At 43.3% G+C, this 25,042-nt stretch overlaps 1 protein-coding gene across 1 annotated transcript in view; it reads left to right on the top strand.

Annotated features, from left to right (window-relative positions):
• The window catches only part of FAH (fumarylacetoacetate hydrolase (fumarylacetoacetase)), a 164,117-nt gene extending 148,189 nt beyond the window's left edge, over positions 1-15,928 (top strand). The window contains exon 15 of the mRNA XM_006888362.1: positions 15,469-15,928. Within this exon, the coding sequence (XP_006888424.1) occupies positions 15,469-15,928 (460 nt within the window). The remainder of the gene's footprint in view (positions 1-15,468) is intronic.
• Positions 15,929-25,042: the final 9,114 nt, after the last annotated feature.

The following is a 25,042-nucleotide window of genomic DNA, read 5'->3' as shown; positions in this document are numbered from 1 at the left end:
CTGTCTTCCCTTGTTTAGAGACCTTGAAAAGGTCTGCTTGTTTTCTGCTGCACACAGAGGCATCTTCCTCCTACTCTGCTAACGCTTTCGTTCCTCGTGCGAGAAGAGTCAAGTGAACAGAGGAGGCTTGAGAATTTATGTGCCAGGCTCCCTTCTCAGCACAGGGAGGGACACGCTGTTGAGCTGAAATCAATAGAAGCTGCACACAGGGCAACATTTTTCCCTGGTAAATCAAATCCCAAGGAAGTACAGCCTGACCCAGGGTTGGCTGTGGAAGGCTGGCTCTGCAGGCACCGGTGTCTCAGGGAAGTACTGTCTGTGGAAGCCAGACCCCTGTTGTTAAAGAGGACATGCAATACATTGAGAGGTCTGTATCTCAGGAAAGGTGCCTGGGTGGCTACCACTAGATTGAGCTTAACTACTCACCTTAAGGTTTCGTGGTTCAAACCCAGCCAGTGCTCCTGTGGAAGAAAGGACTGGTGATCTGTTCCCATAAAGACTGCACCTCTACAGAGCAGTTCTACTCTGTAAAACATGAAGTTGCCATGATTTGACAGCCAAGTAAAGAAATGCTCTTGTTGAAGGGTCTGAGTCTGTGCAGAAGAATTCCCACTACAGAGTCTATGTAGAATCTGTGGGTATATTTTGACATCTTAAAGGCTTAGTATCTCCCTGCCTCTATTCCCTTCTGCCCTCATTTTCCTGATTCTAAATGCCATGATGCCAGCCTGCTGCCCCAATCCTACTGCTGTTGAAAGTCCTCATCAACGCCCACTCTTTCCAAGACCTTTCCTTGTCCCCTCCTTCTCGCACTATCTCTAAGTCCCACAGCATCCCATCTGTTCATGACCACTGATTGTTGGGTTGTGTCCTCACAAAGCAGAGACTTGAGATTTTTTTTTTTAACTCAATCACTAACCTAAAGTTTGGCCATTTAGAACTTGCCCAGCAGCACAGGGGGAAATGTCCTGGCAATCTGTTTTCATATGATTACAAAACCCAAACTCACCCCTGCTGGGTCAATTATGACTCACAGCAAGCCTAGACGGCAGAGAAGGATTGTCCAGTAGGGTTTCCAAGGTCATAATCGTTATGGAGGGAGCTCTGGTGGCCTAGTGGCAAGGAGCTGCGCTGTAATCCTGAAGGCACGAGGTTCGAGGCCACCAGCTGCTCTGCAGGAGAAGGATGGACAATTTCCTCCTGATGAACTGCCTCTGAAAACCTGCTAGAAGGTAAGCTATGGGTCAGTTCTGATTCTATGGTACACAACAACAATCTTTACGGAGGGAGCTGTGGTGGCTAAGTGGCAGAGAACTGCGCTGCAAATCCAGAGGTATATGGTTCAAATCTACCAGCTGCTCTGCAGGAGAAATACAGGCAATCTTCTCCAGTGTGACTTTAAAAACCCATTAGAGGGTCAGTTACCACTCAGTGGTACACAGTAACAACCACCACATTTATGGAAGCAGAAGGGTGAACTTTCCTCCTCTGGAGCATTCAAAACTTTGAGTGAGCAGTTGAGCCCTTAGGCACAGAGCCACAGAGTCCCCTTGGTAAAGATTACAGCCTCGAAATCCTTATAGAGCAGTTTTACTGTCTAAAATGTTACTATGGGTCAAAAGCAACACCCGCAACAACTTGGGGAGGAAATACTGGGGTCCAAGATGGGCAGCTGAGATCTTCCACTTCTCAATCCTAGTAGTTTTTCTGGTTGCTTCTCTTGAATTTAGGAAGGTTCAAAAGACGTGTTTCTGTCTCTCATGTTGACGTCCTTCTGTATCCCCAGGAAAGAACAGATACCTTCCCCACAGGACCATGATCAGACAAGTTCATGTCACCCCGCCCCCTGCCCCCAGACTTCAGAGTGGGCACTGGTTTCTGTCCTGCCTGTATCCCCAGCAGCAAGCACCGTGCCAGCCCCAGAACAGCTCAAATGTCATCTGGCCGTAAAGAGAGGGTAGGGAGAGATAGGGCTTTCTCATACCCAAGCACTGGTCCTACCAAATTTGGATCAAATACTTCCCCAAGCCAGCCTGTCCTCTGAACCTATGTTGGTTGCTCACTTGGGGTTTGAACCACATTTCTCCTGATGGGAGCAGTAAGAGGTATGGGGGTGAGAAGGACAGAGTGCATGGCTGTGGCTCAAGGCTTGGAGGCTGGTTCCACTTCTGCTCCGAACGAAGGCCTCATTTCCCCATTTGTAATGAAAGGCAGTCATGATAGAACAGTGTATTCCAGTCTATTTAAAAAAGCAGCAGCTCTTTAAAAATAATACAAATCTTGTGTCGGCCCTCAATATCCAAACAGAAGGGTGTACATTGGGGGACAGTACAAGTATATCTTAAACTGCGGAAGGATGGAGTCTGCTGCACCCTCCCCCAACTTCCACCACAGCACTTGCCCCCTTCCCCCTAGAATCTCTGGAGATCCTGAACTGCCCATCTTGAAAGTCTTTTACTCTAATTTGCCTCTAATAGGTTCTGAGTCTTTGGGGAATGCCTGGTTTTCATGTGTGGAGCTGGTACAATGTTTTGCTTGTTTGCTTTTTCCCTTCCATGAAAACTGCCCAGCAGGCTTCTGCTACCAGCTGCAACTACAGAGAATAAGGAGGAGAGGCCTGGTCCTGCCTTCTTGGAACTGATTTGCTGCAGCATGGGTGAGGATCTTAGTGCAGTGGCCGCAGGCGCATCTTATGGTTAATGGTGCTTCAACCACAGGCCTTTTGGAAGCTGTGTGGAGGCCCCACTGAATGGTGTAATATCTCATTAACTCTGTTGGAAGGAGGCAGGGTGGAATTGAATATGAGGAGAAAATGACTATCTGACATAGAGACCTTGTCCAGATTGAAAGCTTCTGCAACCCTGGAAATTAAAGTGTCTAATTTACTGGAGGTTTTAATGTGTCACATATCAGGCTACATATCAGGTTGGCAGTTCGAATCCACTAACCACCCTAAGGGAGAAGCATAGAGAGCCTCTTCAGGTAAAGACTCACAGCTTCAGATGCCAAATGGAGGGCTGCTATGAGTTGGAAATAACCTGAAAGCTTGTTGTTGCTGTGTGCCTTTCAGTCAGAACCAGCTCATAGCTGACCCTCTAACTTGAGTTTTCAGAGGCAGTAAATTGCACAGGATGAGATTGCCCGTCTTTTTCTGAGGAGCAGCTACTAGATTTGAACTGTGTGCCATTGAGATTGACAGCACAGTTTCTCATAGGCCACCAGAGCTCCCTAACCTGATGGCAGTGGGTGGTAAATGGCTCCTTAGGTAAAAGTAGATAGTAGCTAATCCAAACCTGTTAAAAACCAACCCACCCACCCACCCACCCACAAAAAACAAACAAACCAAAATACAAAACCAAGTCTTACACACTCCTAACACTCATCAAAACAAAATCAAAAGGAAAATGGAAGCTTTGAATGTATTTGCAATACAGATTTTTGATTGCACATAACAATAACAATTACGTTAATATCATTACTATATAAAGAGCTCTTGCAAATCTATATAAAAAGAGACAAGTGGCTAATAAAATTCAGGAAAAAGCAAAATGTATGGTAAATACTATGGGAAAGCTCAAGTTTACTAGTAAATAAATATTAGACCATTAATGGAATTTCATATTTTTCCCCCTGCTAACTTAAAAAACCATCAAAATAAGACAGTACTACTGTTAGTGAGGAGGGGGCCTTGTAGCATATTGAGCTTTTAACCAAAGATGTGAACATCTTTGCCACTAAACTTCACTGAAGAAAAGACAGCAGGCTCCTCCCATTAATAAATCTACAGCCTCAGAAACCCAGTGGAAAGTTGTCAGGCGTCAGAGTCAACACAATAGTGGACTTTTTATTGTTTTCTTATCTCCAGACAGGCTTATGATATTCACTTTTTAAAAATTATTTTAAATTTTATTTTTATTTTTTAAAATTTTTGTAATGCCATGTCTTTTCTTAAAAAGTCTACATCTTGAGGCAATAAAGAATGACACTAACTGAATAAGAGGAATTGTACCATGAAATCCACCACATTGTTCTCGAAGGGGAAAACAGAAAACGATCTAATGAGCCACATTGGGGACTGATCCAGCACAGACATGGAACGCTCCTAAAATGAACTAGTACTGAATTTTTAAAGAATAATCAAAGAATTAAATAATGCTTACAACACTCTATTGGGTGAAATCAACATGGCATGGCATGAATGGATACTATGGTTCCAATTTTGTAAAAAAAAACAAACCAAAAAAATCCCAAAAACAAAACCACAAATGCACAATGACAACAAAAAGTTATTCACAACCATAAATTGCTGTTGAGTCTCGTGTCCCCCCGCCCCCCCAAATCGGGTTTCTGAAGCAGTAACTCCTGATGAGATGAAACCACTGCTTTTCTTTCTTGAAGTCATGGTTGGATTTAAACACTATTTAAGCATTATGTCTCCAGAGCTCCTTATGGATAAGCATATTGTTATGCGTTGTCAAGTCAGAGCTGACTCAAGGCTGAACCTCCTGTAAGTTTTCAGAAGCTGTAAATTACACTGGAGGGAACTGGTGTTGTTGGTGTTTTGTTTTGTTTCCCCTTGGGAGCAGATGGTAGATTTGAACTGCCTAACTTTGGGTCGGCAGCACAACTCCTCACCCACTAGGCCCCCAGATCTCCATAAATATGTATAAATATCAAGGGAGGGAAAGTGGAGTAAATACTCCCAATGATAATGAGGAGTCTGGGGTCATAGGTAGCTATTATTTTCCTTTTTGGTATTTTTCAGTATTTTCTAAAAGTCCATCTCCAACTTATATAATCAGGAAAATGCTTTTCCAGGGGGAAAAAAAAAGACAATGAAATTGATGGCAAACACAGTTCTTGATCTGAATCCAAAGGACTAGGCTATTAAGCTATTCAAATCTCTGTCCTCCAAAGAAACAAAATTCCCATAATTCTCTAAAGTTTACTTTATGTATAAAGGTAAAAAAAAATCCACAAGAACAGAGAGAAAAGGATTCCTCCTAACATACAGAATGTAACTGGATTAATCTCAGCTTTGGTTGTGGAGCTGAAATGGCTGAAAGCTCTGGACCCAGGCAGTGCTGACAGCCCTCCTTTGCATGATGCTTATGGAAACCAGGAAATTATGGAACACACTTGCAGGAAGTTCACTGTGGAGTTAACACAGGTCTAGAAGGTGAATGAGGGCATTCATTTCTCTGTCAAGACAGAATGACCTGTGGACCTTGGCGCATCCGGAGTTCAAATCGGGCAAGTGTGGACTGTGCTAATTTCCTCAAGCCAGGCCAGCAATTCCCACCTGGTAGACTCTCTAAAGTCTAGAGGGCTGGATAATCTGTCCTAGAACTTGTTCAAAAAGTCCATTCTCAGCTCTGCCCTGAGAAATTCCAACAGGAATCCCAGAACACTTAATTAAGATCAACCTATGAGGGTCAGTGAAAGAAAGGAAGACCTCCAGTGAAATGGACTGACACAGTGACTGCAGCAAGAGGTTCAAGTGTTTCAGAGTCAGATGATGGCACAGGACAAGGAAGGATTCAGATCTGCTGTTCATTGAGTCACCACAGGTCATACTCGACTCAATGGCACCTAACAACAATAACATACCCAGAGTAAGAAGCTATTTTCCAAACAAAGCAAGGGTGTGCTGCATGGTTTAAAATCAGGAAAAGTTTATGTCAAGACTAGATTCTCTCTCCATTCCTATTCTAGCTGTATGCTGAGCAAATTATTCAAGAAGCTGGATTCCATGAAGAAGAATGTGGCATCAGGATTGGAAGAAGACTCATCAATAACTTATGCAGATCATACAACCTTGCTTGCTGAAAGTGAGGACGACTGGAAATGCTTGCTGTAGAAGATCAAAGACTATAGTCCAATACAGATTGCATCTCAACATCAAGAAGACTAAAATCCTCACCACTGGATCAATAGACAACATTGTGATAGATAAAGATTGAAATGCCAATGATTTCATCTCCCTTGGATCCACAAACAACATCCTTAGTACCAGCAGTCAGGAGATCAGGGGATATATTGCATTAGATAAACGTGCTTTCAGGGACCTCTCCAAAGTGCTGAGGAACAATGATGCCAGTATGAAGACTATGGTGCGCCTGATTCAGACCATGGTCTTTTCAAGCACTTGCTATGCACTTAAGAGCTGGACCATGAATAAGGACAGCAGAAGAATTGAGGCCTTTGAACTGTGGTGTTGGAGAAGAGTATTGAATATCGCATAGACATATCTTGAAGAAAGTTTAACTTAGAGAATGCTCCTTGGGGGTGGTGGTGTAAGGATTGTGAAGCTTCATCTCGCATACTTTGGACATGTTGTTAGGAGAGGCTACTCCTTAGATAGGGACATCATGCTTGAAAAGGTAGAGGGTCAGCAAAAGTGAGGAAGACCCTCAGTGCAATGGACTGACACAGTGACTGCAGCAATGGGCTCAAGGATGTCAGAGATACTGAGGACGGCAGAGGACAGGTTCAGATCTGTTGTTCACAGGGATGCTGTGAGTTGTATTAGACTCGACGGCACCCAATAACAACAAGAAGCTTCTGGGGAGTGTTTCTGCGTCTGCATTTTTAAAATGAGCCTTCCACGAGTGGGTGGGATGCAAACAGGGCCCACTTATGTTATGTGAACTGTTGCTGGGCCCTTTAGCTTGTTCTGCCGACTGTTCCTTGTGGCTGCCCTGGGGCTTTATCACGCCCCGCTTGGTTGCTTCTTTACAACATATCAGTGCAACTGTATGGTGCAGTTAATTTGTGCAGGGCACTTCAGGACTGTTTCTAGCTAGAGGAACTGGGGTCTCCCCAGGTCTAGCATGTGGAGTATGGAGCTGTGGTGTGTGGCAGGGTTTTTGTTTGCTTGAGATTTCATTTATCCTTTGGTTTCTATCTTTTCCTTCTCCTCTCCTACACTGGCCAGCTTGGGTCGTCTCCCCATGGCGTTCCCCTCAGCTCTGCCTGCAACAGGCATCCAAGGCCAGGGCTCAGACCTTCAGACTGGGTGATGACCCTCTGCCTTGGAAGAGGTGGTGGGAGGTGAGGAAGGACCTTAAAAAGTAAACAAAAGAAACAATGTAAAAAAAAATAAATTAAAATTAATCTCCTAGACAAGCCTTGGAGAATTTCTTTGTTATATTATTCCAGTGGGAATTATATTCTCACAGTCTGATTGCGATTCCACACAAATTTCTCCAGGCCTTTTGGGTTGACAAGCATCCTTCTGGTTAATGACACATATTCTCCTCTGCTGTCATTACATGCCATCACACTGGCTCTGACTCATAACACCCTCTCTACAAAAGAACACAAATTCCCCCAATCCTGCACCATCCACACTGTCTCTATTGTACCTTAACTCACCGTTGAGGCTACTCCATCTCTGAGGGGGTCTTCCTCTTTTCCGCTGATCCTCCACTCTTTGAAGCATAATGTACATCACAAGGGATGGATCCCTCCTGATCACAGTTTCAATTTACAGAGATTAAATCCCTCAATCCTCACTTTTAAGGAAATTTCTGGCTGTACTTCTTCCAAGACAGATTTATTTGCTCTTCTGGCAGTCTATGGTATAATCAATATTCTTCAGCTACACCATAATTCAAATGCATCAACCTGCCTTTGGTCTTCCTTATTCACTGTTGAATTTAGGAGGTCAATATTTGTATTGCGGCTCTGCAGTAAGAAAGTGACTGCTCAGAGCAATGGTGGATGGTCTATGGTCTCAAAGCTGGAAGACACAGAGTTAAGATTTGACACCAGTCATCTGAGTTGGCAACAGAGATCCTCATAGTCCCCCTCGGAGAATCTCTGTGAGGGTCCATAATCCTGGAGTCCAACCAGCTCAATAATTTCCTTCTCCACCCTTCCACCATTGTGACCTACATGCATGTGCAGAAAACATTTTCTCAAATTGCCCCTCGTCCCCAACCACCTCTGCTTCTGAGGTGCCTCTCATTGAGTACCTTCTGTCTTGCGAGCACAGTGCAGGTTAAATGGTAAGGACTTTGGGTGCAGGGTGCCAGCACATCCTGAAGTCTTTTCCTTAGAGTCACAGGTGAGGTAACACCTCCTCTAGTGAGCTGCAGTACGGTGAAGATGAGAATTTATTTGCAGATACATCAACCTGCCCTCCCTACAATAATGGACCAAAAAAAATAAAAACCCAAGATGACTGGCAATGAATCAATTCTGATTCATGGTGGCACTGCCCTCATTCCATTTCCAAAGCTGTAAACCTTTATGGGAAAGGACTACCTCTCTTTCTCTTGCAAAGCAGCTGATGGATTAGAACTGTTGGTCTTTTGGTTGGCAGGTCAAGGAATATTCTCAGAAAGCAGAGGCACTGCTGAGTAAGAAGACAAAGTTTGTGAGATTCAGCTTTCCCTGGGCCAGGTGTATTGATTAACATTAATGTCCTTGTTCACTTGGAGATGTGACTCCTAGGGAGAAGCAGCCTAGTTTGCTCAGGTTTTTTCACAGCTCAGTTTGCTAACAATAGAACTATTATCTGTGATTTTGCAGACACTTAAAGCAAATGTATTAATTCTCAACCTGGACACAGGGAAGGTGGACACCACTGAACAATTCTGCCTTACTTGTGACCAACAAAAAACAGGTAACTTGCAGGAAGTGGAGTTCAGAATATCTATTTGTACGTCAATGGGCATTGTGAAGTGGAACAAGCCTCCCCTAAGCATTGGTAATACAGAGTAACAGTTTCCAAGGAAGAGCTGAAGAGCCGCACTTCTGTTGTAGGTTTGATTGGCAGGAACACCTGCAACCCGGTATAGGGCCTCCCTGCTGGGCCAGCCTTGCCAGCACCCTCTCGGTCACATGTGGTCTGGGTTTCAGTCTCAATCCCGGAGATATCCTGGTCCAACAGGTCACCCCTGATTAAAGGCTGGCACCACGAGGGCATGGCGGGCTCCCTCAGGCCTAGAGACAGCTCTGTGTCAGGATCACCCAGTGAACCGCAACACACAGCCTGACTTGAACATGACTGGTTGCATAAGGGTAGTTTTAAATAGATGTTCTTCTGGCTTAAAACAAGGGTATGGGAGAGTGAGAGGGTTAGGATAGACAGGACATGAGAAACACTTTCAGAGTTTTGACTTAAGGCAGACACTTCATTCAGTGTGCTCCCATTATCTTCAATGCTCAACACAATACCCCTTCATAAGTCAACTCCAGTCAGTTTTGAGGATTCTGAGGTCTCAGTCTACTCCATGAAAAAGAGCATCATGATTGATTAGCAATGTCTTCCCTGGGCAAAGAAGGGTATGGCAAAAAGAAAACCATCGAGTCTCAAAGAATCAAGGGAGCTTCTTGGCTGTGTCTTCTGTGATCTATCTTCTCCAGGCTCATCTCTCTCAAAACACCGCCCCCGCCTCCCAATGCCCTTTACTCATCCTTATCCATTTTCTCCCCTTATTGAACACACTGCCTCCTTTGTGTATCTTTATCTTTGCGGTTGATATTTCACCGGCCTAGAATTGTTTAGGAGCTCTGGTGGTGCAGTTTGCAGTGTGCTATGCTGTTACCCACAAGACCTCAAGTTTCTAGGCTTCTAATCCATCATAAACACCATAGGAGAAAGCTATAAAATCTTCTTCTGTTAAGATCAACAGTCTTGGAAATGAAATGGAGGGCCACTATGTGTCATAACTGACTCAATGGCATTGAGTGAGAACAGGTGACTTCCCTAGAAGAATTTCAATTTTCCATTGAAACTACCTAAATTCTCCCTCCCTGACGATGCTGTCCAGGTAGAGCTCCTCCCCCACTCTCTCCCATTTACCTGCTTCCATGTCATTCTCCCAGAGAAATACACTGCACCATTATTTGTGGGTTGTTTGTCTTGGCTGTAAATTTCTTGGACACAGAGTTAGTGTTTGGACACGGCCGTATCCCCCAACACTCAGCACAGTATTACTAGATTCCAAGTTCATTGCTGAAGGAATGAGCCAGTGCTCACTGCAACCTTTGGGAACACAGTTAATTTCTACAGAAAGAAATAAGTTTAGCTGGAGAAGTTAGATATGATGGCAAAGGCCACGGCATGCGAGGCAGTTCCATGGCTACGAATGCCAACCCTTTGATGGCTCACAGGTGTCCACCTTGGCCATCATGACTGACTCACTGTGACCACCTGGAGCATGAAAAGTCATATTCATGGGAAGCACGCTAGGTTTCAATCTTCAGTGTCTGTATTTCAAGGTCACTAATGGCCTGGAATGTAGGAGTGGTATCTGGTCTTGCTTCAGCTTCTAGAAAGAACTGAAGATTACGTCTCTTTAGAATATCAAGAATGTGAATCGAAGTTCATTTTGCAATCTGCAGTTCTCTTAGGTCCATGAAACTAGAATCAGATTGTCTAGATTAAAAATACAAATGGCCTAGCATCTTGCTTCCCAAGCCCAGGCCTACAGCACAGAGAGGGCAGCAGCTCCAGCCCAGGACAACAGGGCACTGCTTTGCAGACTGGTGGAGTGATGCTTCACTGTCAAAACAATGACATGTGATGGAGTGAAATAGAAGATTTCCATAAATATAGACACTGAATGGAAAATGTTTGGAATCTCTGGATGCCATAAATGGTTACGTTCTTGACTATTAGCCAAAACGTGAGTGGTTTGGACCCGCTTAGAGGGGTCTCAGAAAACAGAGCTGGGGTTCTCTTCTGTTAAGTTCAGTCTTGAAAGCACTGTGTAGTACAATTCTACTCTGCCACACAGGAGTCAGAATCAACTTGATGTCAACTAGCAATAATACAGCATGTTTGCCCTATGGTCAGTCATTCAGGTATAGAAACAGATATATCTTCTCTTGTCTTAGCTAATTCAGTGGAAAATTCTGAGCAGCTTCTAGTTTCTGTGGGAAATAAGGGAATTTCCCTCATTCTTCTGTCTGTGCTTGACTTTGAAAAACGAGTGATAGAACACAGAGGGCAAGGTGGTGATGATGCTAAAGGTCCTGAGGAAAGTGAAAAGGAGCTTTTAGATGGGACCTTAACTGAAGGGGCCAAGCAGACTTGGGTCAATGACCCGGGCTGGCCACCAGTAATCAAGGTTTGTGGTCAAAATTGTTGGCCAATAAAGACAGTTTGTGGAAGCCCTTCTGTTTCTAAAACCTGCAGCTCAAGGAGTAAATTCTGGGATTAGCTATCTCAACCTGGTATCTTTCTATCTTGCCACTGGCTTCCCATGGTTCCTTTGGAGTCAGTTTCCCAGAAGAGGGACAGGGGTTCCACTTTGGAGGGGTAGAAGCATCACAATATCACTTAGACACAGGAGGGACCCTTTCGGAGGAAACAGCCATAAAGTCATCTGCTCAAGGACACATAGTTGAAATCTGCTGAGCGTCAATATCCTTAGTGAAATGATAGGAACTATGGGAGGAACAGTTCACAAGGAACTACCATTCCCAAGCCTACGTGCAAGGCTACTACATACTTCATCTTCCATTATTCCCACAACAAACCAAAAGGGAGGCAAGATTTCTCAAAGAGTATGAAGTCGGATAATAAATAAGGAAGACTGAAGGAGAATTGATGCCTTGAATTATGGTGTGGTAAAGATCCCTGAATATATTACGGACTGCCAAAGGAAAAAAAATGTTTTAGTAGAAATATAGCTAGAGAGCTCCTCAGAAGCTAGAATGATGGGGTGATGGTCACAAGCATCTATAGAGAAACTCACTCCCTAAGTCTATTACTGTAAACCTTCTCCCTTAATTTAATCTCCACAAAATGGAACCAGCTGGTTGGTAACAACAGTTAAATCCAGCAACATTGTCCTCTTTGATGATGACTGTAATTCAAAGACTGTTTCACCTGAATAACCGGGTACAATAGCTACAACACAGCACATGAGAACTTGAGATTTAAAATCAGATGACCCTCATTTAGAATCTTCGCTCTCACCGTGAATTAACCTTGGGTAATTTGATTTACTTATCTTATCATTACTTTCCTCATTTGGAAAATGGAGGGATTAACTGTTTACTCTGAGATTCAAATGACAGTGAAAGCAGAACAATGAATAAGGAGGACAAAGAATGATCGATGCCTTTGAATTACAGTGTTAGTGAAGAACACTGAATATGCCACCAACTTCCAGGAGAACAAGCAAATCTGTTTTGGAAGAAGTGCAACCCAAATTCTCCTTAGAAGCAAAGATGATAAAATACTTTGGACATGTTATCAAGAAGGGCCAGTCTTTGGATTAGTTGGGCATCAGAAACAAGTGGAAAACCCTCAATGAGATGGATTGACATAGTGTCTGCAACAATGGACCCAAACACAGCAATGCTTATGAGGAAGACACAGGACTGCAAAGTGTGTCCCTCTGTTGTACACAGGGTCACTATGAGTTGGAACCAACTTGGTGGTATATAACATTAGAAAATACTCGGCATATAGAAACCAACTTTAGGTATTGATGATCCCAGGTTTTGCAAATGAATGAACTGTAGCCCAAAAGGTCAAATGCCTGAAGGTCATTTGCCTTGTGCCAGAGCCAAGATTGAATAATCTGTCTGATTTAAGAGTCAGATATACACAGAGAATCAATTTGAGAGGGCCGATTTTGCATCACCAGAAAACACATATATTCCCTCCCCCTCCACCCCGGTAGCTCCTTGATTATAGGGAATATATAATGCACCTTAAGAATATTTCCCTGCAAGATACAACATCTGAAAATGTGGACATGTTTTAAGAGTGAACTTCAGTTATTTCAAATGTTCACTAACACAGACCAGTTCCAGAATCTTCAATGCCAAAATTCAGAGCTATTGTGCAGGTCTCTCTCCACATCAGGGCTTATTAGAACATTAACCTCAGAGTCTTGGAAACCTTTCCATTTTATAGACACTGGGTTTGTTTTTTTTCTATTGTGGCTAGACAGGATAAATTAAAGGTATTTTCCTTGATACCATTTCAGTTTCCATTGAAGTCGTGGAACAGTGCAAAATTTGAAACACAATGCATACAAACCACATTGGTGCTGTAGATTTTTTAGTCTGGGCTGGGAGAAAGCCAGGTAGTGTAAATATTGGTCTGAGGAGATTAACTAGCAAGGCAATAAATTCAGAATAGGCTGCCCCTTTCATCAATAACCTAAGAAAACAAGCTAATGGAATATCTAAGGTTTCTAAAACTCAACCATAACATATTACATATAGCATTGGCCTTCTAGTTTAACAGGCTTTTTCCCCCCCAAACTAATTGAGGCCAGAGCAACTTAAAAGTTTTTAAAGTTTATTTTAAATTTATATCACAGACATTTGACTGATATTTGCTCTAGTTTTCCATTCTTACTAGATCTCAGAGTCACCTTATATTTAATGCATTGTGTTACTTGCTATCATCCAGAAATAATAGATATAATTGGAAAATATGATTGGAAAGCTAACCCTTTGGAAGGAGAACATATTAATGAGAGATCTTATGGAAGATTACCCACATATTCTGCTTCAGGGAAACAAAGCCATTTCTTTCTGAGCATTTATCCAAGCTAAGTCTTTACCTGCACCTCTTTTTGCTTCATGATTTGTCCTTCAAGGAGGCACACATCTGACACTGAGACATTGTTGATCCTTAATCGCAATCCAATTTGTACATTATTCCAACACTGGCTGTTTGGCTTTAGGATACTCTAAACCCACACTGTAAGTTTACAAAGACCACAAATCAGGACATTACAGTTCCTCTTTACAGGCACAGGAAGGAAAAGAGAGAAGGACCACTCAGCGGAATATTCATTAATTTGCTTGATAAATATTTTGACATACGACAGAAACACATCATCTCAAGCCAGACACTGCTGTTCTCTGTTTATAACCAGGAGGCTCAGAGAGGAACCTGCTGGTTGATGCAGATGTGGATGAACAAGGACCTTCTCCCAGTGAAGGTGCAGGGTAGTTGTGCTGGGCATTTTTCGCCACGGGTGCAGAGCCACATCTTTACACCCCATTTATGACCCTTAAGTGAGACACCTTGATCCCCCCTCCCTATAGGGTTTCCTTTCCAGAGCTTTCTCTGTAGGCAATAGCACCTCTCAAATTCAGCTCTCAAGAATATAATCCATAGCCCTTCTCCGCTGAGATGGAAAAATATTTGAAAACTTGGATTAGGCTTTTAGCAAATCAGGACAGATACACAACCAAGGTGTTAGGATTTCTTTAGACAGGCTGCTGTCGACAGAACTTTTCCCAGAAATTACATCTTTTGTGACCTACACTAGATACATGTCTGATCTACTTTAATGGAGCCACAAGAGACCATTGAGTGTCTGTGGAAAATAATGCCTGAGGCAAGCAGGGGAATTATGGTCCCCTTCAAACACCTGCCATTCATCTTTTAGAAAATTTTTCCATATATAAGCTAAAAAAATACAAATCAAGCTTGTTCTTTTACTTAATACACTATAGCTCTACATGAAAATTTCAACTGGCACTTTCCTTGCTTTCAATGATGAAAATTGCTCAAAGTTATTTTATTTTTCTATTTCTTTTCTTTCTACACTCAGCAGAGCAGTCCCAGACTTTTCCTGCTGAGGCAAGTAAGTGCTGGAGATCTTGGTGCAAGACTTGTATGCCCAAACTACTTTGCTGCTATTATCTGTTGGCCGACTACTGGTCAACCCATTAGTCATCCTGCCTCCTGCTAGACAGAATGCTTTGTAACCAGATGTAGGAGGTGCAGCAGAGCACAGACAGTAAGGGGACCCTCAGGCCGACTGTGAGATTGCCTGGGTCTGAGGCCACCCCAAAGAACAGAGCAGGAAGGCTGGCAGGAGCCTTTAAAGAGGTGGAGGGTGAAATACAGTAGGTCTGCATAACCACACTAAAATGAATACTCCTCTGCCCCACCACAGATCCAGTTAGATAATAAACAAGTTTTGCTGTCCTGGGATGACCCGCCACCGCGCCCCTCCTCTTAGCACCTGGATAACCTGAGCTAAGATTGCAAGCAGTAGTCTTTTAGGAGAAAGAGGAAATAAAATATCAGTCTACCTTGATCCACCGAGGAGCTCTACTAAAGTACTAGTTTTAACTTGCTGAATGATCTCTCGCAGCTGGCGGTGGAAACAGCAATGGTTAATAGAAAGTGCTCAGTGGCGCCCCCCTCCAAGTGGTGCCCGGGGCACGTGCCATACCTGCTCTGGCTTTGAAATTCAAGCTGCAGCAGACTGAATTTCAGTCACTGAACTTGGCGTGAAGGAATACCTAACTTTGATTCAGTTTCAATCACACTCCTTAATTCACAGGGCTGAGTTCCCCGTCCCCGGAAATGGGAAGGGGATGGCCTAACGACAGTCCAGTCCAGTTCGTCCCTAGGTTTTGGAAATCTAAGCCCCTTAGATATTGGGGTGCTGCAACCTGAGAGTGGGTGAGCAGCACCCACTTAAAGAGCCCAGGTCTCCTGTTAGCTACCTGACTGCTGTCCAGTCCTCCCCGACCATCGGGTCGCCGCGCAGCGGTGGAAGGTCTTGGCTGGGGTGCCTATGCAGGTCCCTTTGCGGCCACAGCGGGGTTTGGCCCAACCTCAGCGGCCACAGCTCTGCCCGAGGCGGGCGGGCTAGTTCCGCCACCGGGACCGCGCGCCGCCCTTGCCGTGCCAACAAAGCTGCGCCTCGGCCCGGAAGGAAGCTCCGCAGCCCTTACCTGGTGCGGCCCGTCCCGTGCGCCGCGGGGCTCTGGCTTGCTGGTCGCCGAGCTGGCTGCTGCCGTGGGCACTCGCCGAGGAGCTTCCCCGCGGGAGGAGCGCGGGTGCGGAGCGCTGCCCAGGCCCGGCTTCGCGCGCATCGGCCAGGCTGCGGCTGAGTCAGCGCCCGGCAGGCGCGGGCGAGCCCCGGCCGGCCGCCTAGAGGGGGCTCTGCGCGGAGCCGCGGCCGCCCTGGCATTTTAAAGACGAGGCAGCTGGATGCTGTTCAAGCGGAAGCGCAGAGAGAAACTTGAGCCTCGGAGCCAGGCGTGGGCAGCGCGGGAGGGGGCCTGACAGCCCCACTGAGGCGCACGAACCAACCTGAGATCTTCTGACCTGCTCTTCAAAAGCATTCCCTCTTTTACAAGAACAAACATACTGCTTTCAAAGCATCCGCCTGCAGTATACTTCAGAGACACGAGAAACATTTTCCTTGAAGTTAAGGGAAAGACTGACAAGTCCAGTCACTACCACCAGTCTTAACCAATATTAGGTAAGTCTCGTCAGTGCAACGAGACAAGAGAGGAAATAACATGTAAATACATTGGAGTTATGCCGGGAGGATGGGGAATATTATTGGAAAGCAGGAGAATATGATTACTATTCTTGCCGATCTAGCTGGAAAATCCAAGTGCACCAAATGAAGATAAACGGAAATGTTTTAAAATAAATTGGCTGATTACAAAATAAGCATAGTGTTCCTGTGTCTTAATAGTCAGTTAGAAAAGAGAATTCAAATTTTATTCTCAATATAACAGAACGATAGGAACATCCATTTGTAAGGCGACAGTGTTCTACTATTTTGCGGGGAAAAACCAGCTCCTACTTTCTTCCAAGGGACTAAGGGAGGTTTAGATCTATTAAATTGCAAGTTTTATCCTTGGATACAGAGAAATAAGCACTGCAGTGCTCTCATGTCTTACTTGTCTGTAAATTCAATGCACCACCCCCCTTTAAATTCCTGATAGTAGTTTCCTTTTAATTTGGAATAAGGCTTCTGTGTCTCATCTAGGAGTATAAAAACAGAGGAGTCAAGAAAAAAAAAAATGTTGCAAAAGAAGAGGATAAGGTAACTTGCTCTTCTGTGTGTATGAAAATGAAGGTGTGCATGCGTACATGAATAAATGAGAGTCAATAGCTACACCATTGACTGCTTATTAGTTAAGGATATGTTTTGCATATGTTATGCATTTTATTCATCACCAACCCCCTTATGATACTGAGGCCCAGTCAGGAAGGTTCGGAATCTCACTCAAGGTCATACAGACAGAAGTAGGTCAGGGATTTGATGCAGGTGTTCTGCCATCAGAACTTAGAGGGCTTAAACTTTGTGGCACTCTATTATGAAGCAATAGTAATTAAATAGTATGTTACAGGACCAGCAAGGATAGGTCAATGGGGGAGAGCAGTGACATCTCCCTTCCAATTTGCCCACAGTTCTTTAAAAAAATGATAAAGTGATAAATTTATTGGAAAGATGGATTTTTTCAATAGATGATATCGGGATAACTGGATTGCCTTAGTGGGAGATCAAACCACAAACTCATTGCTGTCAAATTGGAGTTGATTCACAGCTGATCCACCAATGAGTTTTTTTGAAGCTGTTTGCCTCTGTTTCTCCTGTCATGACAGTAGATTTACACTGCTAAAAAGATGCAGCCTTTGTGTCAACAATATAATAGACAGTTGATTTCATCCTTTGTTCTCCAGACCCATATAAATTTCAGATTAGTTAAATATTGACTGCAAAAAAGGTGAAGCCATAGAACAATTAGATTAACATACAGATGTATGTTAGAGATGAACATGGGCATTGAAGCCTTCTGAAAAATACCATTTGGCACTTTTAATTTATTACCTTGATTGGATAGGCTATAGAGAGTTGCTCTGTTAATAACGAAAGGCTGTGCCCCTTTGGTAGTTCAAATTCACCAGCAGTTTCTCTTGAGGAGGATGGCCAATCTCCTCCCATGTGATTTAAAGCCTTATAAATCCAAAGGATGATCAACTATGAGTCAGTTCCGATTGGATAGCAAATGAGAGAAGAGAGGAATCATCAATAAATCACAATGGATAGAAGGGCACCCTTAAAGTCTACATTTTACAGAAGCAGCAGCAGGACAGAGAAGTTAAATAGCTTTCCAAAGATTTCACAGCTGGGAGATGGGGGAGCTTAAATCATAGCAGTTTTGCTCCAGAGACTATGTTCCTAACTGTTACACTAGGCTGGGTGTCTAATGGATCACATCCATAATGTGCAACCTCCTGTAATTGTTACCATATGGTTATGCCCTGGCTTCAGTCTTTTTTACCCAGCCAAAGAACTCAGCCAGGTAAAGGGGAATAGAGGGGATATTTGAGCTACAGAAGCAGCACAGTGTACAGTAATTTTAGTGGCCCTTGAAAGAAAGAGCCTTTGTTACAGCAGCTGGGACCAATGGGACATTCAGCTTGCCAAGAGGAAAGGGGAGAGGTGGGAATAAAGGTGAGAGTAAAGGCAATTTATTAGCAAAGAGAAAACAGTCTACTCTCCATTGAAAGGGTAGAAGGGAACATGACAGTTACATTCCTGAGGAAGGAATGGATCTTTTCAAAAGCAAAGATACAGAGAAGACCCCGTGGCCCCTAAGGTCCTAGCTGGCTTGATTCCTCATTTGGGCATGCTTTATACTAAAGTCTGGGCCAATGGGATAATATCTTGGAGAGTTCAATGTTTGGTGGATGTTTCTTACTCCAATTGGTTGTTTTTCATGTCATTGGTAACATGACATTGCTTCAGGGCAGTCTGGTTTTAGTTACTTTGTTTGATCTTCGCCTTTAACAGGAGGGGTTTTCTTTTTTCCTTCCTTATATCATTGGTATCCTCCTCAACATTTTTCCTTCCAGGCCTCTTCTCATTTTGCCTGACTTACCCAATTCTGCCCAAACATAATCATTGTTGTTGTTATGTGCCATTGAGTTGCTTGCAATTCATAGCAACCCTATGTACAACAGCTCTGACACCTGCTCTATTGTGTGCCAACCTTATTGTCTCTGACACATCTACCCCCATTACTCCAGTCACTGAGTTAATCCATCTTGTTGAGAGTCTTCTTCTCTTGTGCTGTCCCTCCACCCTCCCAAGCATGATGTTCCTTTCCAAGTATAGGTCCCTCCTTGCAAAATGCCCAAAGTATGTCAGAATCCTTGCTTCCAAAGAGCAGCCTGGTTTCACCTTCTCTAGGACGAACCTATTTGTTCTCCTAGCAGTCCATGGAATATTCAACACTCTTCTCTAGAACCACAGCTCAGAGCAATCAATTCTCCTGTGATACCCGTCTTGTCACTGTCCAGCTTTCTGATGCATAGCAAGCAATTGCAAATAATATGGCCAGCATAAGGTGCACCTTAGTCTCCATACTGATATTATGGCTCCTCAATACTCTGGAAAGGTCCCTGACAGCAGAGTTTCCCCAATGCAATTTGTCTTTTGATTTCCTGGCTGCTGGTACCAAGAGTGTTGACTGTGGAGCCAAGCAAACTAAAGCTGCTAATAATCTCAATCTCTTCACCATCCATCATGATGCTGCCAGTCAGCCCAGTGGTGAGAATCTTTTGTTTTCTTGATTTTGAGCTTCAATCCAAATTGATGGCTGTAGTCCTTGACGTTCTGCAGCAAGCGCTTCCGGTCCTTCTCAGTTTCAGCAAGCAGGGTTGTAGCATCTGCATAATGCAGCTTGTTGATGAGTCTTTCTCCAATCCTGATGCCACATTCTTCCTCATAAAGCCCTTCTTCCCGAATGATCTGTTCTGCATATAGATTGAGAAGGTGTGGAGAGAGGACACATCCCTGGCATACACCCTTCCCGATTTTGAACTATGCAGCGTTTCCTTGCTGTGTTCTTACAACTACCTCAGGTCCAAGTATAAGATTCACATAAGCACAATCAAGTGTTCTAGGATTCCCATTCTTCTCAGAGTCAGCCACCATTTGTTGTGATCCACACAGTCTAATGCCTTTGCATAGTCAATGAAACACAGATAGACATTCCTCTGGTACTCTCTGCTTTCAGCCAAGATCCATCTAACATTAGCTATAATATCCCTAGTACCACAGTCTCTTTTATTCCCAGCCTGCACATCTGGTAGTTCTCTGCTGATGTACTGTTGCAATTGCTTTTGGATAATTTTCAATAGGATCTTGCTTGCATGTGATATTAATGATATTGTTCTATAATTTCTGCACTCTATTGAGTCACCTCATTTTGCCAATACCTAGTATGTCAATATTTATGTTTTCCATTTCTTTCTTAACAATGTCCAGTTTTCTTACATTCGTGGTTCTCACGTTCCACATTCCAGTCACTCGTGACTGCTTACAACTGTCCCTCTTCCTTTGTGTTTCCATATTTGAAGGCTTAGCCTCAGTTGCCATATCTGCTAGTCTAAGTGTGCTCTATTGTACACAGTTTTTGAAGCCCTGTTATTTTGGAAGAGGATGGCCAATCTTCCTTCCTAGTCTGTCTTAATTAGAATGCTCAGATTTAGAACAGTATCTGACAGACAAACATTTTACAGAAAGGAGCAGATAAAAGATATTTTCCCAGTTATATGTTGCTCCCCACCCTTGGCACGTGTGTCTTTACCCACCCCTTTCCCTGCTCCACCAGCATCCCCTCCACTCCTGCCTATGCCATTCAATACCTTTCTCCTCCAATCCAGCCCATGATATTTTGGCTTATGTCTCAAGTCTTCTCTGATTCTGAACACTTCACACTGCTGCCAATCTCTTATGCTGTGCCAGTATCTCTCTTGAGTTTAGGAGTCTCTAAGGCTTCCTATCTCAGATGGTTCTGAGGAAAAGTCCTTTGCCTTGAACTTCTGCACCAGAACTGACTTCTTGTGCCTTAGTGCCTCTTCTATTTGCAGCATGCTTCTGTCACAAGAGGATAGTTTCCCAGGAGAGGGTTATGTATTCTCTACATCTGGTATTTAAGTGTTGTTTTCTTGGCCTGAGGGTTGCAGGCCCAAGACCCCAAAACTATTTTAATACTCAGGCCCTGCACACAAGACTTCTGGAAATGTAGGCATACCTGTGTTGAATGAGGCTGAGGTGAAATCTCCCATCTACCTCTGCATTCTACCCCAAAACTATTTAAGTGCTCAGGCCCTGCCTGCCAGACTTATTAGAAATCACAATATAGCACAATTGACCTAGGATATTCTAGAGATATGGCCTCCTTGCCCTCCCCCAGGACTTCCCTCCCCACCCCTGTGCCTATGCTTCCCCTGCTCCAACCAGAACCTGTGCAGAAAGCCATTCATGGGGGAATAGTGCAGGAAGGCGCAGACAGAAGTGACTAAAGGCTTTGAGACATTGTATTGGGTTAGTCGAGAGGGTAGAAAAGTGATGTGGAGTGGAAGGAGATGAGAGTTCTGAGGGGATGATGGTGGAGCAGAGACTGGGGATGGGATTACGTCCCATGCACAGAGTGGGAAGGTGGGAACAACACTAAATCTGTTAGCTGTAGCCAGGTTAGGGACTCTCTTCTGCTGTTTTGGGTAAAGTACTTATCTGTTAGATGTTGACTTAATGCTGTGTATACAAAGTGAAACAGACTAGGAAAAAGGATTGGCCATCCACTTGCAAAATAACAGGCCTTCAAAACCCCTGTACAGTAGTGCACACTCTGGTTAGACAAGCAGAGATGGCAGCAGAGGCCCCTCAAACTGGGAAACACAAAGGAGGAGGAACAGTTGCAAGCAGACACTAGTTACTGGAATGTGGAATGTGAGAAGTACGAATGTTGGAAACTTGGACATTGCCAAGGAATAAATAGAACACATAAATACTGACATACTTGGCGAGTTGAGGTGAATTCGCATGGCACATTTTGAAACAGAAAATCACATGATCTACTACTCCAAAGATGAAAAGGTGAGGAAAAATGGTTAAAAAGATCATTTCTAGATCCATATTGAAATACAATGTAGTGAGCGAAAGGGTACTACCCATATACATATAAGTAAGACCTACCTGTTAATACCACCATCATTCAAATATATGCACCAACAACCAGAGCCAAAAAGTAGAAATAGAAGACTTCTACCAAGTTTTGCAGTTAGCTATCAATCAAACATGCAACCAGGATGCATTAATAATAATAATAATAATAATAATAATAATAATAATAATAATAAATGACTGGAATGCAAAAGATGAGAACAGGGAAGAAGGGTCAGTAGTCGGATAAAATGGACTTGGAAAAAAAAATGAGGCTGGAGATAGAATTACAGAATTTTGCACAATCAATGACCTATTCATTGCAAATAACTTTTATAAGAAACACAAATGATGGCTATACACATGGACCTCACCTGAATGTTTACACAGGAATCAGATTGATTACATCAGTGAAAACAAGGTGCAGATTGTGGAAGGACTATCAACTACTCGTATGCAAGTTCAAGTTGAAGCTAAAGGAAATTAAATCCACAAGAACCAACACTTGACCCCACCTGAATTTAAAAACCATCTCAGGAACAAGTTTGAGACCTTGAGCACTAAGGCATGAAGACCAGATGAGCTGTGGGAAGATACCAAGAATATCATCCATGAAGAATGCAAAAGGCCATTATAAAGACAGAGGAGGAAGAAAAGATCAAGATGAATGTCAGAAGAGACTCTGATTATTGCATTAAAAATCTGAGAAGCCAAAGCAAGAAGAAGAAATCAGAAGTTAAGGAGCTGAACAAAATTTCAAAGAGCAGCTTGGGAAGAGAAAGCAAAGTATTGCAATGAAATGTGCAAAGAGCTAGAGTCAGAAAATCAAAAGGGTCAAACTCGCTCAGCATTTCTTAAGCTGAAGGAACTGAAGAACAAATTCAAGACTCAAGTTGCAATACTTAAAAGGATGCTGTGGGTAGAATATTGAAGGATCCGTGAAGCATTAAAAGAAGATGGAAGGAGTACACAGAGTCACTGTACCAAAAAGAACTGGATGACAGAAGAATTTCATGAAACAACATATGATCTGGAGGCAATGGTCATGAAGGCAGAAGTTCAAGCTACTCTGAAGGAATTGGTAAAAACAAAAACAAAAACAAAGCCTTGGGAATTGATGGAATACCAATCTACATATTTCAACAAACAGATTCTGGAAGTGCTCACCAGGCTGTGCCAAGAAATCTGGAGGATATCTGGCCAACTGACTGGAAGAACTCCATATTTATTTCCATATTTTTTTTAAAAAGTGATCTGACAGTGTAGAAATCACTGAACAATATTACAGGCAAGCAAAATCCTGTTGAAAAATATCCAAAAATGTTTGGAGTTGACAGAGAATTACCAGAAATACAAGCTGCATTTAGAAGAGGCCATGGCACTTGGGACATCAAAGCCAATGTCATATGGATCATGGTTGAGAGCAGAGAATATCAGAGGAATGTCTGTCTGTGTTTCACTGAGTATGCAAAAGTATTTGACTTTGGATCACAACAAACTGGCTAACTTTGAGAAGAATGGGAATCCCATAATACCTGATTATATTTATGTGAAACCTATACTTGGACCAGGAAGCAGTCATCAGAACCGAGCAGGGAAATACTGCGTGGTTCAAAATTGGGAAAGCAGTACATCAGGGATATGTCTTGTCTCCTACCTTTTTTGTTTATAGTGGAACAGATCATTCAGGAAGCTGGGCTTTATGAGGAAGAATGTGACATCAGAAATGGAGGAAGACTCATCAACAACCTGCATTATGCAGATGACACAGCTTTGCTTGCCAAAAATGAGAAGGGCCTGAAGCATTTGCTGCAGAGGGTCAAGAATTTCAATATAGAATTGAAGTCTTCAATACGGATTGAAGCTCAACATTAAGAAAGCAAAGATTCTTACCACTGGGCCAATTGGCAGCATCAGGATTAGATGCAGAGGAGATTGAGATTGTTAACAATTTCAGTTTGCTTGGTTTCACACTCAACACTCTGGACACTAGCAGTCAGGAAATAAAAATATGAATTACAATGGGAAAATCTGCTGTCAGGGACCACTCCAGAGTGCTAAAGAGCAATGATGTCAGTCTGGAGACTAAGGTGCGCAACCTGATCCAGACCATGGTCTTTGCAATTATTTGCTATGCATCTGAGAGCTGAACAATGACTAAGGATGACAAAAGAAAGATCGATGTCTTTGAGTTGTGGTGCTGGAGAAGAATGTTGAACATTCCATGGACTGCAAAGAGAACAAACAAGTCAGTCCTGGAGAGGGTGAAACCAAGTTGCTTCTTAGAGGCAAAGATTTTGAAAGTCTGTATCACATACTCGAGGTATGTTGCCAGGAGGGGCCAGTCCTTAGAGAAGGACATCATGCTTGGAAGGGTGGAGGGACAGCGCAAGAGGGGAAAGCTCTGGATCAGGTAGATTGACACAGTAACTGAGATAATGGGGTTAGGTGTGTTGGGAACAGTGAGACTGGAACATGATAGGACAAGATTCAGAGGTATTGTACATAGGGTTGCTGTGAGTTACAGGGAACTTGAAAGCACATAACAGTAACAACAACAACAACATACTCATGACATATTATGAAAACAAGAGAAAATTTTCAAAACATATTCTGTGATTGTTTATGTAAATTCAAGTCTATATGTGATGATATGCATACAGACCATGAAATTGCTGTATGAAGAAACTTAGTATATAAACAGCTTCCCAACTAAGTGATAAAATTTCACTGACTAAAATTTTTTCTTTTACTTAATTGTGATTGAGACAAAACTTTAAAGAGAAAATCAGTTTTCCATTCAACTATTTATACACATTCTGCTTCATAACATTAGTTAAAATTATCTTAGTGCAGTAGCTTCCTTTCATCTTCCTTCCCTGGTTCTTGGTGTTTACTTATCCTTCTTTCCTTCTACTTTCTGTATTTTGCACTTTGTTCATACAGAAATGCTGCCTTTTTGCCCCTTTTATGATTAATTGTTTTGAGAAGTGTGTTTCTTAAGAGTTTACTTCTCTGGGGAACGCCGCCGCCAGACCGGGGAACGCCGCTGCCAGACGGGGGAACACCACCGCCAGATGGGGGGAATGCCGCGAGTGGGACCCGGAAGAGACCCAGGAAGAACAACAGCCAGCCACCTACCGCAGAACTCCAGAGGAGTGAAGACTGTGAGACCCCAGAGGAATGAAGACTACTGGACACTGTGGGACCCCCCCTGCAACCCACACCTGTGTGACCCTTAACACACAGGGTGCTGCTGCATAAACCCCCAGCAGCGCACAAGCCCCGTCCCCACCTCTTGGTGATAGTGTCCAACCCCTGCGCTCCTTGCCCCC

Source organism: Elephantulus edwardii, unplaced genomic scaffold (genome assembly GCF_000299155.1).
Source record: "Elephantulus edwardii isolate Elephantulus edwardi_28Jun2011 unplaced genomic scaffold, EleEdw1.0 scaffold00066, whole genome shotgun sequence".
NCBI lineage: Eukaryota > Metazoa > Chordata > Mammalia > Macroscelidea > Macroscelididae > Elephantulus > Elephantulus edwardii.
Note: the sequence above shows the minus strand (reverse complement) of the source record. Positions and strands in the feature narration are given on the sequence as shown.